Genomic DNA, 19800 nt, shown 5'->3' with positions numbered 1-19800 from the left:
GTTGTGAAGTCATGTCAACTCCTCGAGCCTCAGTTTCCTCACCTGTGAAATGGAGCTAGGAGTAGGCAGTTGTAGGTCCGCAGCTCTGTGGGCATGACTTGGGGCAGGTGAAAACTGTGGACTCCCTGCCCCACTTTGAAGGAGGTAGAAGCTGCATTTCCATCTAGATTTAGATTACTCCAGGCCAAAAGGGCATCACAAAATCCTGTCAGGATGGGCCAATAGAAAGTCCCTTGACCAGATGGACGGAGCAGGCCCTGTGTCCTCAAGAAAAGGTGGACTCCCCGCCTCCCCCCTCCGCCCGGCACCGGCACAGCCACCACCCAAGTATCCGTGGATGATGGATGGCAGCGGGGCAGGTTAGATCGGGGATTCTCAACTAAGTGGGTCTTTCTGTTGTGGTTTTTTTTTTCTTTTTTTTCAGGCAGTCTCCCAGGCTGCAGTGCAGTGGCGTGATCTCGGTTCATTGCAGGCTCTTCCACCTGGGATTAAACGATTCTCCTACCTCAGCCTCCCTAGTGGCTGCACTTACTAGAGCCTGCCACCACACCCAGCTAATTTTTATATTTTTGATAGAGCCGGGGATTCACCATGTTAGGAAGGCTAGTCTCAAACTTTTGACCTTAAGTGATCGGCCTACCTCGCCCTCCCAGCGTGATTATAAGGTGTGAGTTACTGTGTCTGGCCCAGCCAGGTGGTTTTGACTCCCCAGGGGATGTGGGGCAGTGTCTGAAGATACTTTGTCACAACTGTGGTGGTGGTAGGGGGAGGATGTTACTGGCATCTAGTAAGAGGCCAGGGACACTGCTGACCGTCCTACGGTGTACAGGACGTGTCCGCACAGCACAGACATGTGGCCCCATGTGTCAGTAATGCTAAGGTTGAGAAAGCCTGGGGTATTGCCTTCTCTGCGTCCACACATTCAAATCCATGTATTAACTTAGGTTATCCTTGCAGCAGTGCCATGAGGTCAGTGAGACGCCCTGGCTGGTGTCGTTAGGATCAAGGGAGTTACCTGGCGTCTCACGCTGCCCTCCCTTCCCAGCGATCTCTCTGTGGCCTTAAGCTTGGCTGTGTTGGACGTGGTTCCTCTTTCCTGGTGACTGAAGCTGGTTTGGTGAGTCCAATAATATTCTGACCGCTGTCAGAAACAGGTGTGAGGCAGCTGGGCATAGTGGTTCACGGCTGTAATCCCAACACTTTGGGAGGCTGAGGGGGTTGGATGACCTGATGTCAGGAGTTCAAGACCACCCTGGCCAACATGGTGAAACTCCAGCTCTAGTAAAAATACAAAAATTGGCTGGGTGTGGTGGTGGATGCCTGTAATCTCAGCTACTCAATCAGCAGGCTGTAGCAGGAGAATTGCTTGAACCCGAGAGGCAGAGGTTGCAGTGAGCCGAGATTGTGGCACTGGGCTTCCGCCTGGGTAACAGAGTAAGTCTCTGTTTCGAAAAGTAATGTGTGAGGAATGCAATGAGCTGTGCATTGGCCGCCTTGGGTTCCAGCAAGTTCTCCATGCTCAGTGGGGTCCGGGCTCTGGATGTCAGCAGCATCTGGGGCAGAATAGTGAACAGAAACACTCCACGTTTTCTGATGGTTGCTGGGGTGCCCCCAGGACGCTGGAATTTGGTCTTTAGCAACCACATGTAAGAAATGCACCCGCCAGGCGTGGTGGCTCACGCCTGTAATTCTAGCACTTTGGGAGACCGAGGTGGGCAGATCACCTGAGGTCAGGAGTTGGAGATCAGCCCGGTCAACATGGTAAAACCCCGTCTCTGCTAAAAATACAAAAATTAGCCGGGTATGGTGGCAGGCACCTGTAATCCCAGCTACTTGGGAGGTTGAGGTGGGAGAATTGCTTGAGCCTGGGAGATGGAGGTTGTAGTGAGCTGAGGTTGCGCCACTGCACTCCAGCCTGAGCGACAGCAAAACTCTCTGAAAAAAGAAATGCTCCAAGTTCTCCGCAAATTCTCCCATTGAGGGCTGAGTAGTCCTGGCTCCTCTGTTCTTTTAGACACACAACATGCAAATTTGACTTGCTCATGAGTGGAGAGGGCCCATGCTTGGCATGGGGGGTTTGTGTCCCTGGAGCTCCTCGCCGGTGGGGGAGGAGGAGCAGAGACATGGGGGCTGTAGTTCTCAGTCCTGGCTGCACTCTGGAATCCTATGGGGGAGCTTTACAATTACATAACAACGACCAGGTGCCGTGTCTCACGCCTGTAATCCCAACACTCTGGGAGGCCAAGGAGGGTGGATCACTTGAGGCCAGGAGTTCAAGACCAGCCTGGCCAATATGGTGCAACCTCTCTACTAAAAAATACAAAAGTTAGCTGGGCATGGTGGCACATGCCTGTAACCCCAAATACTACGGGAGCCTGAGGCACCAGAATCACTTGAACTTGGGATGTGGAGGCTGCAGTGAGCTGAGATTGTGCCACTGCACTCCAGCCTGGGCCATAGGGTGAGACTGTCTCAAAAGATATATATAGATCTATCTGTATATACACAAAACTGGGGAACAGAGCCTGGTGGCTGGGGGCACGGGTGCGGGAGATGGGTATGGTCAGAAAATGGTGGTGGCTGCTCCGTATCCTCACCATGGTGTGGATTCACAAGCCTACATGTGTGATAAAACTGCATAGACCAAAATAAATACACGCACGTAGAAGTCAAATGGGAAATCAGAGCAAGACCGGTGTGTCGATGGCAATTCCCTGGCTGTGATACTCTATACTAGAGTTAGCAAGATGTTGCCATTGGGAGAAATGGGGTAACGAATACGTGAATTTCTTGATATTGTTTCCTTTAACTGCATGTGAATCTAGGATTATCCAAAAATAAAACAGTTAATTTGTAAGACACACCATTGCAGTCCCCAGCCCCAGGGATTCCGATTTAAGGGTCTGGGGCAAGCCTAGGCAGGTGCTCGAGTCCCCAGCTGAGTCCAGGGCTCAGCCAGGGCTGAGGGTCACTGCTGACACTGGCTGCAGGTGATTTGTGTATTCCTAGGTCCTTCCGGCTCTGGTGCTGTGTGACCATAGGCCACTTTCTCTGCCATTTTCCTCCCAGAGAGCAAAAACAGGTCTAGACTCAACATCGCATGAAGCTGTCGATGATCCTGGGACCACTTCCATCTCCAGCACTGCAGGCTCTGCGGGCTGGCCCAGTGGGACGGGGGACGGTTGAGGACCCTGACTCAGACGAGGCCCGACTCCTGGGCCAGCCTGTAAAACAGGCCCTTCTGGGCCAGCAGCTGGGCTGGGCTGCCGCTCTCTGCCACCTGCCCCTTGTCCATGACCAGAACCCTGCGGGAGAGAGGGAGACAGAGAGGCTCTTTGGACACCAGCCCAGGCTCTTGGCAGCTGTGAGAGCCCAGTGTGTCTGCACTGAGGTTTTCTCCATAGATCTCCTGCTTTCTGTGCGGCTTCCGGACCCTCACAGCTGGGTTGGACACGTGTGCTGGGCGTACGTCCTTGGGCAGCCTTCCCGCTTGGTGGGTGTTCTCGGGCATTCCTCCTGCTCTGGCCCCATTCAGGGCCCTTCCAGCTCTAACCTGGAGCCAGTGGCCCGCGACTGCCTCTGCTCTCCCCCCACCCTGCTGCAGAGCTGCCTTGAGGTCTGGCCGGGGCGGGGGCTTTACCGGGCACAATCCATCACGGAGCGCAGGCGGTGGGCGATGAGCAGCACGGTGCACTGTGCGAACCAGCTCCCGAGCGCGGCCTGCATCTGCAGCTCCGTGCCCAGGTCCACAGCAGCCGTAGCCTCGTCCAGGATGAGGATCTGGGTCTTCCGGAGAAGAGCACGTGCCAGACACAGGAGCTGTTTCTGGCCCACACTGGGAATGATTGGGACAATTAGGTGGGATGTGTGTTGGCACATCGTGATGTGTGGGGTGTGCCCAGAAACAGGTTTGTGAGAGTGCAAGAGTGAGGTGCCTGTGTTCAGACACCCCCATACAGGGGGTCTGCCGGCTGCAGAGCTGATAGGAATCCCTTTCCTGCCAGCTTTGAGCAGGCTGACTAGCCAAGTCATTCAAATCCTTTGTGTCTCCATTTTCCCGCCTGTGAAATGAGTATTTCACTTGTTTCTTTTGATGGCCATTTTTTTTTCTTTCTTTGCTTTTTTCTTTTTTTTTTTTTTTTTGAGATGGAATTTCGCTCTTCACCCACGCTGGAGTACAGTGGCACAATCTCGGCTCACTGTAACCTCTACCTCATTCAAGCGATTTTCATGCCTCAGCCTCCCAAGTAGCTGGAATTACAGGCATGCGCCACCACGCTAGGCTAATTTTTTGTATTTTTTAAGTAGGGACAGGGTTTCACCATGTTGTCCAGGCTGGTCTCAAACTTCTGACCTCAGGTGATCCACCTGCCTTGGCCTCCCAAAGTTGGGGCTGCAGGCATGAGCCACCACCCCCTGGTAGTTCTACTTCCGTTTTTTTTTTTAGAAATCCTCCTGCTGTTTTCTGTAACGGCTGCACTAATTGACATTTCCTCCAACAGCGAAAGCACAGCTTTGACTTCAGTCCTGCCCTTGCCAACAAACCTACGATGACCCCCCACTGCTTCCAGAATACAATCTATGCTCTTCCTAAGACATTCCAGGCTGGTGTCAAGTGGGCCTTAAATGTACACATGTACAACACACGGGTGGGACTTGGGATTCCAGGCATCAGCCACCGCACCTGGCCTGTCTATGGCTATTTCTATTTCTGCGTCTTCATCTTGTACCAGACATTGTAAGTGCTTGTATATATGCTGACTCAATCCTCCTCAAGTCCACAAAGGAAGGTATTATTATTCACCTCTTCTAAAAGAGGAGGACACAGATACAGAGAAGCTCAGTGGCTTGACCAAGGTCTCAAGGCTAGTGGTGGGTCCCTAATTTGAACCCAAGTCCTATGACCCCAGAGTCTGTGGATCCCCCCACCCCCACTAAATTGTGAAGATAAGTCATGTAAAAGTGTGTGGGCTTGTCACAGAGTAAGCCCTTGGCACAGAGTAGCATCCTCTAATTACAAGTGGAGAAGTTGAGATTCCAGGTCGTGAGGCCAGTGAGTCCCTGACCCAGGTGGGAACGGGGCCCTGGGACCCAGCATGGCTGTCTTACATAGTAAACCTTTCCACAAAACGTCTAAAGCATCCCTTTAGATGATCAGAACCCACTATGATCACACAGGCGTTAGAGGGCCTGGGTCTTGTCCCGACCTCACTACTTACAAGCTGTGTGACCTCAGGCAAGGCTCAGGCCTCCAATTCCAACTCTGAAATGACATTATCAGGAGTGTGACTCTGAGGACTGTAATGAATATTTACTGCTTCCTCTCTGCCTGGCACTGTTGCAACAACTTTGTGCATATAACTCAATCCTTACAAAGTAGGTGGGTGCTATTTCCATTTTGCAGATGAGAAACTGAGGCACAAGAGATGGGTAAGTTGCCCAAGATCCTAGAGCTGGCAAGTGGGGGGCCTGGATCTGAGCCCAGGCAGTCTGTCACCTGTGTATACTCTCACCCACCAAGCAACGCTGCCTCTCTAGTGCTGGAAATTACTGCCTACTGCCAGCCCTTCTGACACCCTCAGGGTCAGAGGGGTTTATAAATCCTGAACACCTTGTTTTATTTTGAGAGGGAGTCTTGCTCTGTTGCCCAGGCTGGAGTGCAGTGGTGCGATCTCAGCTCACTGCAGCCACTGCCTCCTGGGTTCAAGCCATTCTCCTGCCTCAATGTCTCAGCCTCTTGAGTAGTGGGGAATATAGGCACCTGCCACCACACCTGGCTAATTTTTGTATTTTTAGTAGAGACACGGCTTCACCATATTGGTCAGACTGGTCTCAACTGCCTACCTCGGCCTCCCATAGTGCTGGGATTACAGGGGTGAGCCAACGCGCCTGGCCACCTTGGTTTTTTTTTTTAAACGCATACACCTGTACAACTATGTTCATCGTGGCATTATTCAAAGTGGCCAAAAGGTAGAAACAGCCTGGGTACCTACTGGCAGATAAATGGGTAAGCAAAATGTGGTCTATCCCTGTAATGGAAAATGATTCAGCCTTAAAAAGGAAGGGAATCTGACAGTGCTACACCATGGATGAACCTTGAGGGCATCATGCTACGTGAAACAAGCCAGTCACAAAAGACAGATACTATGATTCCACTTTCATCCACAGTAGTCACATTCAGAGATACAGAAAGTAGAGGCTGCGCGCCGTGACTCACACCCAGCACTGTGGGAGGCCAAGGCGGATGGATTACCTGAGGTCAGGAGTTTGAGACCAGCCTAACCAATATGGAGAAACTCCATCTCTACTAAAAAATACAAAATAAACTGGCGGGGGGAGGGTGGCGCATGTCTATAATCCCAGCTACTTGGGAGGCTGAACCAGCAGAATCGCTTGAACCCAGGAGGCGGAGGTTCCAGTAAGTGGAGATCATGCCATTGCACTCCAGCCTGGGTAACAACAGTCAAACTCTTGTTTCAAAAAAAAAGTAAAATGCTGGTGACCAGGGGCTGGGGAGCGGGGGAGTTAGGGTTTCATGGGTGCAGTTTCCGTTTTGTTGTGGAACTGAATGTATATACTACTACGGAAACTGCACACTGAAAAACGGGTGAGATGGGCTGGTCGTGGCAGCTTACACCTGTAATCCCAGAACTTTGGGAGGCCTAGGCAACATGGCGAAACCCTGTCTCCACAGAATAAAGTTGAGCTGGGCATGGTGGCTCACACCTCTAATCCCAGCTACTCGGGATGCTGAGGTGGGAGGAAGGCTTGTGCCTGGGAGGCGGAAGTTGCAGTAAGCCGAGATTACACCACTGCTCTCTAGCCTGGATGACAGAGCCAGACTCTGTCTCCAAAACAAAAGTTGAGATAGTAAATTTTATGTGTATTTTTTCCCACAATTTTTAGTTGTTGAGATGGAGCCCAGGCTGGAGTGCAGTGGCATGATCTTGGCATGATCTTAGCAATTCTCCTACCTCAGCCTCCGAAGTAGCTGGGACTACGGGCGCCTGCCACCATACCCAGCTAATATCTTTATTTTTAGTAGAGATGGGATTTCACCATGTTGGCCAGGCTGGTCTTGAACTCTTGACCTCAGGTGATCCATCCACCTCAGCCTCCCAAAGTGCTGGGATTACAGATGTCAGCCACCACGCCTACAAACTTTTTTTTTTTGAGATAGGATCTCACTCTGTCACCCAAGCTGAAGTGCTGTGGCATGATCTCGGCTCACTGCAACCTTCGCCTCTCTGGCTCAAGCTTTCCTCCCACCTCAGCCTCCCAAATAACTATGAAAAAAAATATTAGCCAGGCATGGTGGCACATGCTTGTAGTCCTAGAGATGGGGTCTTCCTATGTTGCCCAGGCTAGTCTTGAACTCCTGGACTCAAGCAGTCCTCCTGCCTCAGCCTCCCAAAGTGTTGGGATTACAGCCATGAACTACAGTACCCAGCCCACACTTGACATTTTTTTAAAAAATTTCTGTTACTTATAGTCCCAGTGAGTGATGAGGTTACCACCCAATATCAAACAATATTTTTATAGCAAAATAAATACTGAGCAAGAGCAATAAAGGCTATCAGTAGCCCTATGTCACTTGAGGTTGGGTTTTACCACCAAATAAGTTTGGAAGGCTAATTTTGGGGGGGAAATCTTGGTATTCAGAGACTGTGTTGGAGCTTGGAATTGCAGATAAGAGATATTTGGCCGGGCGCGGTGGCTCACACCTATAATGCCAACACTTTGGGAGGCCAAGGCGGGCAGATCAGGAGGTCAGCAGTTTGAGACCAGCCTGACCAAGATGGCAAAACCCCATCTCTACTAAAAATACAATTAGCCGGATGTGGCGACAGGTCCCTGTAATCCCAGCTACTCAGGAGGCCGAGGCAGAAGAATCGCTTGAACCCAGGAGGTGGAGGTTGCGATAGATCATGCCATTGCACTCCAGCCTGGGCAACAAGAGTGAAACTATGTCAAAAAAGAGAGACGTGGTCACTCATATAAGAGTAATAATCCTACGAGGGGAGGCATTTCCTCAGGGCCCCTGGGGAGAGCCTGGCCATACCCGCCTCTCCCCCCACTCCCTGCCGGTCCTGGCCATGGTGGGATCACCATACCTCAGGTCCTCGCCTCGGTCGGCACACTTGTACTGCAGCTGGCCAGGCAGGCTGGCCACCAAAGCTTTGAGCTGCACCGTCTCCAGGGCTGCCCAGATAGCTTCGTCCGAGTGCTCCTCCAGCAAGTCGAGGTTCATCCGTAGAGAGCCAGGGAACAGAATGGGGTCCTGGCGGGGAGGGGTGGTGGATCAGAGCAGGGCCCCATCATGCCTCCCACCTTTGCCCACCACGTGACCGGCCTCACCTGGGGGATGATGGTAATCCTGGAGCGCAGTGTGTGCAGCCCCACGTGGGCAATGGGGACCCCATCGATCCAGATCCCGCCTTCAGCTGCCTCCTGGAGCCGCAGCAACCCACAGGCTAGGGAGGACTTTCCGGCCCCTGTCCTGCCAACGATGCCCACCTGCCCGGGAGGAAAGCCTTGGTCTGACTTGTTGCCCAGGCTGGAGTGCAATGGCATGATCTATCGCAACCTCCACCTCCTGGGTTCAGGCGATTCTTCTGCCTCGGCCTCCTGAGTAGCTGGGATTACAGGCACCTGCCACCACATCCGGCTAATTGTATTTTTAGTAGAGATGGGGTTTTGCCATCTTGGTCAGGCTGGTCTCAAACTGCTGACCTCCTGATCTGCCCGCTTCGGCCTCCCAAAGTGTTGGCATTACAGGTGTGAGCCACCGCGCCCGGCCAAATGTCTCTTATCTTTTGGGGGCTATGTTTCCACTATGCTCCAGATCCATCTGCCCATCCCTCACTGTGTAAAGGCTCCCCTTCCATCATCTACCTTTCTGTATATCCACCCATCAATCCAGCCAGTCTTCCATCTGCATTCTTCTCTATCTTCCCCTTACCTGATATCTCTCTCCCATCTTCCTCCCCATCCATCCTTTAGTTCCTCCATCTTTCCTCATCCTTCTATTTACACCTCTCCATCAGCTCTTGTCGTTTCTACTCCCCCACCCCATCCAGGCGTCCATCCATCCCTCTGTCATCCTTTTTCCCACCCCATCCCATCCCGCCCATCCCCAATCCCATCCCTCTATCTCTCATTCTTCCATCCCATCCCACCCACGCACCCCCCCATTCATCCCCAATCCCATCCCTCTATCTCTCATTCTTCCATCCCATCCCACCCACGCACCCCCCCATTCATCCCCAATCCCATCCCTCTGATTCTTCTACTCCATTCCATCTGTCCATCCATTTCTCATTTCTTCTCCCCATTCATCAATTTATTAATCCTTTCATTCTCTTTTTTCTCTCATTCGTCCATCCTATCTGTGTGTCCATTCTCTTATCCATCTCCCATCTGTTACCCATTGTCCATCTTTATCTCTCTTGCTACTATTGCATCCCCAGCATCCGACAGAAGCTGGGGCTCGACATTATTTGTTTAATAAATAACTGAAACATGTGGGTCACCCCACGGTATGCCAGGCACATGTATAGCACCAGAAGTAAAGGAATTAAAGAGTCCTAGCTCCAGTGTGCCACCATCTCATCTGGCAAACAGTGCAATTGAGTAAATGTAATACAGTATGATGAACAATGTTCTTTTTATTGATTGATTTATTCATTTTTGAGACACAGTCTTGCTCTATCACCCGGGGTGGAGTGTAGTTGCGTGATCTTGGCTCACTACAACCTCCACCTCCCAGGGCCAAGAGACTCTCCTGCCTCAGCCTCCTGAGTAGCTGGGACTACAGGTTCCTGCCACCATGCTCGGCTGGTATTTGTATTTTTAGTAGAGATGGGGTTTCATCATGTTGGCCAGGCTGATTTCATACTCCTAGCCTCAAGTGATCTGCCCACCTTGGCCTCCCAAAATGCCGGGATTGCAGGTATAAGCCCCAGCACCCAGCCAACAACACTCTTTATTACCAAGCTCTGGACCTGTGGCAATTCAAGAAAGCAAGGCAGTGCTGCTCATGCTGCCTGGAATTTGATAGCGGTAAAAAGGGAAGGCCTCACGGAGGAGGAGATACTTGCATGGAAGCTTGAAGGATGAATAGGAGGTTCAAGGAAGGCAAACACTCCAGGTAATGAACCCACCAAGTGGGCTTCCAAAACTAAAAGCTCATGGAGCTCATGGCACCACGTGCCCCCTGGCAGAGACACAGCTGCTCCACAACACTGGCTAAGCCCTGGCAGAGCAATGAAAGAGGTGGGGGCAGGACCTGGGCTAGGCAGAGCCTTGAATACCAAGGTCAGGTATTCAGACTTTAGCCCAAGAGAAGCTGGAACTATTAGAAGGTTTTGAGCAGGGGAATGACATGCAGTGTCAGTCACGCTGATCAAGATCACAGGATGGCTGTGCATGGTGGCTCATGCCTGTAATCCCAGCACTTTGGGAGCCCACGGCAGGTGGATCATTTGAGGTCAGGAGTTCGAGACCAACCTGGCCAGCATGGTAAAACCCAGTCTCTACTAAAAATACAAAAATTAGCCAGGCATGGTGGTATGCACCTGTAATCCCCACTACTCAGGAAGCTAAGGGAGGAGAATCACTTGAACCTGGGAGGCGGAGGTTGCAGTGAGCAGAGACAGTGCAACTGCACTCCAGCCTGGGTGACAGAGTGAGACTCTGTCTCAGAAAAAAAGAAGTTTTCCACCAAGATGACCAAATAGGAGCAGATCCAGTCAGCAGTTCCCAGTGAGAGCAACCCAAAAGACAAGTGATCTCCACATTTCCAACTGGGGTACCAGGTTCATCTCATTGGGACTGATGAGACAGTGGGTGCGGGCCAAGGACACCAGGCCAAAGCACCGCGGGCGTCGCCTCACCTGGGAAGCACAAGAAGCCAGAGAACTCCCTCTCCTCCCCAAGGGAAGCCACTGGGAACACTTCCCTACACTACGGCTCAGATACTGCACTTTTCCCACATTCTTCACAATCTGCAGACCAGGAGATTCCCTCCAGTGCCTAAAACACCAGTGTCCCAGGTTTCCAGCACAAAACTGGGTGGCCATTCTGGCTGCAGCAGATTTTTTCTCTTGCATACCCCAGTGCAGCATGGAATGCCAGCCAGCCAGCCAGCATTCCCCTGAGAAAGGGGGCTTTAGCCAGTGAGACAAGTGATATGGCTGGGTCGATCCTACCCTCAAGAAGACCAGCAAGCTAAGATCCACTGGCTTGAAATTCTCACAGCCAGCACAGCAGTCAGAGCTCGACCTGGGACGTTCGAGCTTGGGAGGGGGAGGGACATCTGCCATTGTTGCAGTTTGGGTAGTTGGTTTTAACCTCGCCTGTGTAAACAAAGTCACAAGGAAATTTACACGGCAACTGGGAAGAGCCGAGAGCAGCTCAGCAAGGCCTCTGCATGCAGACTGTCACTAGACTCCCTTCTTGCTGGGGAGGGCATCTCTGAAAAAAGGCAGCAGCTCATCAGGGACTTATAAATAAAGCCCCCACCTTCCTGGGACAGAGCACCTGGGACAAGGGGCAGTTGTGGGCTAAGCTTCAGCAGACTTAAATGTCCCTGCCCAGCAGCTCTGAAGGGAGCAATGGATCTCCCAGCACAGTGCCTGAGCTCTGATAAGGGACAGACTGCCTCCTCAAGTGGCTCCCTGACCCTGTTTATCTTGACTGGGAGATACCTCATACAGTAGAGCTATGGCTGTCATCTGGTGGATATCCTTCTGAGACGAAGCTACCAGACGAAGGAACAGGCAGCAATATTTGCTGCTTTGCAGCCCCTAGGGGTGGTTCCCAGGCAAGTAGGGTTTAGAGTGGACCTCCAGCAGAGAGGCCTGTTAGTTTTCCTTCTAACGAAAAGAAACGTCAACAGAAAGGACGACCACTCAGAGACCCCATCCAAAAGTCACTAACTTCAAAGACCAAAGGTAGATAAATCCACAAAGATGGGAAGAAACCAGCGCAAAATTGAAATTGCCAAAAACCAGAACACCTCTCCTTCTCCAAGGGATCACAGCTACTCACCAGTAAGGGAACAAAACTGGATGGAGAATGAGTGTAACGAATTGACAGAAGCAGGCTTCAGAAGGTGGGTAATAACAAACTTCTCCAAGCTAAAGGAGCATGTTCTAACCCAATGCAAGGAAACTAAAAACTTGGAAAAAGTTGAGACAAAATGCTAACTAGAATAACAAGTGTAGAGACTAACACAGATGACTTGCTGGAGCTGAAAAACACCACGAGAACTTTGTGAAGCATACACAAGTTTCAATAATCGAATCGATCAAGTGGAAGAAAGGCTATCAGAGACTGAAGAGCAACTCAATGAAGTAAAGCAAGAAGGCAAGATGAGAGAAAAATGTGAAAACAAATGAACAAAGCCTCCAAGAAATATGGGATTATGTGAATAGACCAAATCTCCATTTGATCGGTGTATGTGAAAGTGATGGAGAGAATGAAATCAAGTTGGAAAACACTCTTCAGAATATTATCTGGGAGAACCTCTCCAACCTAGCAAGGCAGGCCAACATTCAAATTCAGGAATTAGAACACCACAAAGATATTCATCAAGAAGAGCAACCCCAAGACACATAATCATTAGATTCACCAGGGTTGAAATGAAGAAAAAAATGCTAAGGGCAGACCGAGAGAAAGGTTGGGTTACCCACAAAGGGAAGCCCATCAGACTCACAGCAGATCTCTCAGCAGAAACCCTACAAGCCAGAAGAGAGTGGGGGCCAATATTCAACATCCTTAAAGAAAAGAATTTTCAACCAGAATTTCATATCCAGCCAAACTAAGCTTCATAAGTGATGGAAAAATAAATCCTTTACAGACCAGCAACTGCTGAGAGATTTCATCACCACCAGGCCTGCCTTACAAGAGCTCCTGAAGGAAGCACTAAACATAGAAAGGAACAATCAGTACCAGCCACGGCGAAAACATACCAAATTGTAAAGACCATCAACACTACGAAGAAACTGCATTAACAAGCGGGCAAAACAACCAGCTAGCATCAAAATGGCAGCATCAAATTCACACATAATAATCTTAAATGTAAATGGGCTAAATGCCCCAATCATAAGAGGCAGACTGGCAAATTGGATAAAGAGTCAAGACCCATTGGTGTGCTGTATTCAGAAGACCCATCTCAGGTGCAAAGATACAGGCTCAAAGGGATGGAAGAAGATTTACCAAGCAAATGGAGAGCAAAAAAAAAAAAGCAGGACTTGCAATCCTAGTGTCTGATAAAATAGACTTTAAAACAACGAAGATCAAAAGAGACAAGGGCATCACATAATGGTAAAGGGATCGATGCAACAAGAAAAGCTAACACACACACACACACACACACCCAATACAGGAGTACCCAGATACATAAAAACAAGTTCTTACTGACCTACAAAGAAACTTAGACTTCCATACAATAATAGTAGGAGACTTTAACACCCCACTGTCAATAGTAGATCAAGACAGAAAATTAACAAGAATATCCAGGACTTGAACTTGGATCTGGACCAAGCAGTCCTAATAGACATCTACGGAACTCTCCATTCCAAATCTGCAGAATATACGTTTTTCACAGCACCACATCAGACTTATTCTAAAGTTTACCACATAATTGGAAGTAAAATGCTCCTTAGCAAATGCAAAAGAATGGAAATCATGATAGTCTCTCAGACCACAGTGCAATCAAATTAGAACTCAGGATTAAGAAACTCACTCAAAACCGCACAACCACATGAAAACTGAACAACCTGCTCCTGAATGACTATTGGATATATAATGAAATGAAGGCAGAAATAAAGATGTTCTTTGAAACCACTAAGAATTCAGACGCAACATACCAGAATCTCTGGGACACATTTAAAGCAGTGTCTAGAGGTAAATTTATAGCACTAAATGCCCAAAAGAGAAATGAGGAAAAATCTAAAATCAACACCCTAACGTCATGATTAAAAGAACTAGAGGAGCAAGATCAAACAAATTCAAAAGCTAGCAGAAGACAAGAAATAACTAAGATCAGAGCAGAACTGAAGGAGACAGAGACACAAACCCTTCAAAAAAAATAATAAATTCAGGAACTTAAAAAAAAAATAGACCACTAACCACACTAATAAAGAAGGAAAGAGAGAAGAAGCAAATAGATGCAATAAAAAATGATAAAGGGGATGTCACCACTGATCCCACAGAAATACAAACTACCATCAGAGATTACTACAAATACTTCTATGCAAATAAACCAGTAAATCTAGAAGAAATGGATAAATTCCTGAACACTTACACCCTCCCAAACTAACCAGGAAGAAGTTGAATCACTGAATACACCAAACAAGGTCTGAAATTGAGGCAGCAATTAATAGCCTACCAACCAAAAACAAAGTGCAGGCCCAGATGAGTTCACAGCCGAATTCTACCAGAGGTACAAAGAGGAGCTGGTACCATTCCTTCTGAACTATTCCAAACAATACAAAAAGAGGGAATCCTCCCTAACTCATTTTGAGACCAACATCCTGATACCAAAACCTGGCAGAGACATAACTAAAAAAGAAAATTTCAGGCCAATATCCATGATGAACATTAATGCAAAAATCCTCCATTAAATACTGGCAAACTGAATCCAACAGCACATCAAAAAGCTTATCCATCATGATCAAATCACCTTCATCCCTGGGATGCAAGGCTAGTTTAACATATGCAAATCTATAAACATAAGCCATCACATAAACAGAACCAAAGACAAAAACCACATGACTATCTCCACAGATGCAGAGAAGGCCTTTGACAAAATTCAACAGCGCTTTATGCTAAAAACTCTCAATAAACTAGGTATTGATGGAACGTATCCCAAAATAATAAGAGCTATTTATGACAAGCCCACAGCCAATATCATACTGAATGGGCAAAAACTGGAAGCTTTTCCTTTGAAAACTGGCACAAGACAAGGATGCCCTCTCTTACCACTGCTATTCAACATAATATGTGAAGTTCTGCCCACAACAATAAAAGGGTATTCAATTAGGAAAAGAGGAAGTTAAATTGTTTCTATGTGCAGATGATATGATTGTATATTTAGAAAACCCCATCGTCTCAGCCCAAAATCTCCTTAAGGTGATAAGCAATAAGCAACTTCAGCAAAGTCTCAGGATACATAATCAATGTGCAAAAATCACTAGCATTCCTGTACACCGTAACAGACAAACAGAGCCAAATCATGAATGAACTCTCATTCACAACTGCTACAAAGAGAATAAAATACCTAGGAATACAACTAAAAAGAGATGCGAAGGACCTCTTCAAGGGGAACTACAAACCACTGCTCAAGGAAATAAAAGAGGACACAAACAGATGGAAAAACATTCCCTGCTCATGGTTAGGGAGAATGAATATCGTGAAAATGGCCACAGTACCCAAAGTAATTTATAGATTCAGTGCTATCCCCATCAAGCTACCATTGACTTTCTTCACAGAATTGGAAAAAAACCACCTTAAACTTCATATGGAACCAAAACAGAGCCTGCAGAGCCAAGTCAATCCTAAGCAGAAAAAAACAAAGCTGGAGGCATCATGCTACCTGATTTCAAACTGTAATACAAGGTTACAGTAATAAAAACAGCACGGTACTGGTACCAAAACAGAGATACAGATCAATGGAATAGAACAGAGGCCTCAGAAATAACCACACATACATAACCATCTGATCTTTGACACACCTGACAAAAGCAATGGGGAAAGGATTCCCTATTTAATAAATGGTGTGGGAAAAACTGGCTTAGCCCTATGCAGAAAGCTCAAACTGAATCCCTTCCTTACACCTTATACAAAAATTAACTCCAGAGGGATTAAACATAAGACCTAACACCATAAAAGCTCTAGAAGAAAACCTAGGCAATACCATTCAGGACATAGGCATGGGCAAGAACTTCTTGACTAGAACAACAAAAGCCGCCGGGCGCGGTGGCTCAAGCCTGTAATCCCAGCACTTTGGGAGGCTGAGGTGGGTGGATCACAAGGTCAAGAGATCGAGACCATCCTGGTCAACATGGTGAAATCCCGTCTCTACTAAAACTACAAAAAATTAGCTGGGCATGGTGGCGTGTGTCTGTAGTCCCAGCTACTCAGGAGGCTGAGGCAGGAGAATTGCCTGAACCCAGGAGGCGGAGGTTGCGGTGAACCGAGATCGCGCCATTGCACTCCAGCCTGGGTAACAAGAGCGAAACTCCGTCTCAAAAAAAAAAAAAAAAAAAAAAAAAAAAAAAAAAAAAAAAAAAAAAAAAAAAAAAAAAAGCCAAAATAGACATAGGGGATCTAATTAAACTTAAGAGCTTCTGCACAGTAAAAGAACCTATCATTGGAGTGAATCGGTAACCAACAGAAGGGAAAAAAAAATTTGCAGTCTACCCATCTGACAAAGGGCTAATATCCAGAATCTACAAACAACTTAAACAAATTTTCAAGAAAAAAACCCCATCAAAAAGTGGGTGAAGGATATGAGCAGACACTTCGCAAAAGAAGACATTTATGTGGCCAATAAACATGAAAAAAAGCTCATCATCACTGGTCATTAGAGAAATGCATATGAAAACCATGTTGAGATACAATCTCATGCCAGTTAGAATGGCATTCATTAAAAAATCAGGAGACAACAGATGCTGGAGAGGATGTGGAGAAATAGGAATGCTTTTACACTGTTGGTGAGAGTGTAAATTAGTTCAACCATTGCAGAAAACAGTGTGGCGATTTCTCAAGGACCTAGAACTAGAAATACCATTTGACCCAGCAATCCCATTACACCCAAAGGATTATAAATCATTCTACTATTAAAAACACATGCACACGTATATTTATTGTGGCACTGTTCACAATAGCCAAGACTTGGAACCAACCCAAATGCCTGTCAATGATAGACTGGAAAAAGAAAATGTGGCAAATATATACCATGGAATACTATGCAGCCATAAAAAACAATGAGTTCACATTTTTTTGCAGGGACATGGATAAAGCTGGAAACCATCATTCTCAGCAAACTGACAGAAGAACAGAAAACCAAACACCGCCTGTTCCCACTCCTAAGTGGGTGTTGAACAATGAGAACACATGGACACAGGGAGGGGAACATCACACACAGGGGCCTGTCAGGGGGTGGAGGACTAGGAGAGGAATAGCATTAGGAGAAATACCTAATGTAGATGACAGGGTGACAGATGCAGCAAACCACCATGGCATGTGTATACCTATGAAACAAACCTGCACGTTCTGCACATGTACTCTAGAACTTAAAGTATAATAATAAAAAAAATAAGATCTAATTTTTAAAAATCACAAGAGACCAGATTGGAGCTGGTGAGACAGCATCCATGGAAACCTAGAGTAGGAAGTCGGGATCAGGGACAAGGAGGGGGTAGGGAGGAAAGACATTCAGTAAAGGGGCGCGATAAGGCCTCTGTAAAATGGGATGGTACTAGCATCTCCCTTATGTGTTTGTCGTCAGAGTAAAAACGCAAATAATAAAAGCATTAGTAAACATTTCTGGAGCACTTTGTATGAGCCAAGCATTTTTTATGTGTTCATTCAAACTTCACAACAATCAGTATTACCAGTCTCATTTTACAGATGGGAAAACCGAGACAGAGCTATGAAGTGATTTTCACAACGCCTCCCACAGCAAAGCCAATAACCCATTTGTGCAAACTGGAAAATGTACTTGGAGCATTTAACACACTGCCCAGCACGTATTAGGTGCTAGGTTAACATTAAAGGAAGAAGAAAGTCAGGGAGTTGCTTCCTCATCTGAGGACACCAAGGTGGATGACGAAATCAAGATGGAAGCAGGTTTGGGGAAGGTGAGGACTTCTGTGTAGGGAATAAAAGGTCTGAAAGCTAGGGTACCTGAGGTGGGGACACTGAGGAGTCAGCTGGTGCCCAGGGTTTAGGGCCTGGCCCCTGGAGTCCTTTGGCCTGAACTCCATGAAGAGGACATTGTGAGGCAACCACTCACCTTCTCTCCTGCGTGGATCTTGAAGGACACGCCCTGCACAGCCAGTGGGAGCTCAGGTCGGTATCTTAGCCCAAAGTCCCGGAACTCGATCTGCCCACCATGAGGCCAGGGGGGCTGAGGTGAACATGTGGGCAGCCTCCAGGGAGCCTGGAGCAGGAGGGGGACACTGAGTCAGAGGAGCCTTCCTCTAAGACTTCACACAAGATGGCCCACCTCTCAGCTTCAGTTTTCTCTACTGCAAAATGGACATATTTATTCCTGTTTTACAGGGTTATGGGAATTCAACAAGGACGGGCATGGGACGTGTTACTATCATGTTGCTGTTGCCGTTATGTTACTATCATGTTGCAGCTACACTGCTGTTGCAGTGCTGTTCCTCGTGGTCCCCTGCCACTCCCATAGATGATCAGCTTTCCTCAAGCTCAGAAGCAAAGGAGCCAAGATTTGGCCTGGCTCCAAACCTTATGCTCCTAACCATTGCTGACACCCTGTCTGTGACTCTGACCTATAGTGGTGGGGCTGAGTCAGGGGAGAAGAGGGTGCAAGCTCCAAAGCCTGCAGCAGTTGTCAACAGGGACCCACTGTCCCCCTATATGTTCCTGCTGGGACCCCTCCCCACCTCCCACCCATCACCTCCTTGGGTGTCCAGGCATAGTCCTGCATCCGCTCCACTGACACGATGCTGTTCTCTAGGTCTGTCCAGTTGCGAACAACCCACTGCAGTGTCTGGGTCACCTGGTGCAAGAAGGCATCTCAAGCTAGGTTTGGCAAGGCCACTTGAGGGCTTGCATCAGCACCCCTGGTTTTCCAGCCTTTGCTGGGAGGCCAGACTCAGGGGAGCAAAGAGGGGAGGCAGGAATGGGGCAATCTGAGGACCTGGACCCAGGGAATTGGGATTTGGATGCAAACAACAGGTCCCTCCCTTCCTTCAGTAGAATCAGAGCATGCAGAGCAAAAAGCAGCTCTAAGACATCAGCCTGTACAAACTGCCTTGATGCAGGTGGGAAGACAGGACCAGAGAAGGTGTGTGGCCCTCCCAAGGACACCCAGCAGGACCCAGGGTCACTGATTCCATTCTGACAGCTTCCCCACAGTGACCAAGTGGCCACTAACTTCCAGTGACACTTGAAACTGCTCCAAGCTCCTTCCTATGAGCCATTACCAGCTCTAGCCCTGCCATCGCATCCCCAATCTTGTCTCCCAGCACCCCTGCCTTCGCCTACCCTCTCCAGCCACACCCGCTTTCCTGCTGTTCCTCTGACACACCAGGGATGAACCTTCAACTCCCAGGGCTTTTTCTCCTGCTGTGACCTCACTTCCTCCTAAGTCACCTCCTCAGAGAGGCCTTTCTGGATGTAGTAGGAAAATACCCCCCACCCCCCACGCTCCAGCCTCCTACTTCATCCTTAAGCCTAGCAGCGACTATAAAATGAGGATAATGATAGTACTCTGGTGGGGTTGTGGGCAGGATTAAATAAGTTAAGATTTATAAAGCTCTTGTCCACTGTGGCTCACGCCTGTAATGCCAGCTTTTTGGAAGGCCAAGATGGGAAGATTGACCCCAGAAGTTGGAGGCTGCAGCAAGCTGTGATCACATCACTGCACTCCAGTCTGGGTGACAGGGTGCGACCTTGTCTCAAACCAAAACAACACGGCCCCGTGGCTCACACCTATAATGTTAGCATTTTGGGGGGCTGAGGCAGGCAGACCATTTGAACCTAGAGTTTGAGACCAGGCTGAGCAACAAGGGGAAACCATTTCTAAAAAAAAAAAAA

The 19800-nt window shown here is 48.3% G+C and overlaps 1 protein-coding gene across 4 annotated transcripts in view; it reads right to left on the bottom strand.

The window, feature by feature from the left end:
* Positions 1 to 2684: 2684 nt before the first annotated feature.
* The window catches only part of ABCC6 (ATP binding cassette subfamily C member 6), a 77386-nt gene continuing 60270 nt past the window's right edge, over positions 2685 to 19800 (bottom strand). For 3 of the 4 annotated variants that reach the window (XM_017533128.2, XM_037740110.1, XM_017533141.2), the window contains 6 exons: positions 18659 to 18760; positions 18026 to 18172; positions 8359 to 8517; positions 8115 to 8281; positions 3641 to 3835; positions 2685 to 3305 (listed from right to left, as the gene is read on the bottom strand). In XM_017533128.2, coding sequence (XP_017388617.1) covers positions 3197 to 3305; positions 3641 to 3835; positions 8115 to 8281; positions 8359 to 8517; positions 18026 to 18172; positions 18659 to 18760 — 879 coding nt within the window. In that variant the 3' untranslated portion in view covers positions 2685 to 3196. The remainder of the gene's footprint in view (positions 3306 to 3640; positions 3836 to 8114; positions 8282 to 8358; positions 8518 to 18025; positions 18173 to 18658; positions 18761 to 19800) is intronic. The other variant, XM_037740105.1, reaches the window with a different exon arrangement.

The sequence above is a fragment of the Cebus imitator genome, unplaced genomic scaffold (assembly GCF_001604975.1).
Source record: "Cebus imitator isolate Cc_AM_T3 unplaced genomic scaffold, Cebus_imitator-1.0 Scaffold4, whole genome shotgun sequence".
NCBI classification, from domain to species: domain Eukaryota; kingdom Metazoa; phylum Chordata; class Mammalia; order Primates; family Cebidae; genus Cebus; species Cebus imitator.
This window is presented reverse-complemented; position numbering and strand designations above follow the sequence as displayed.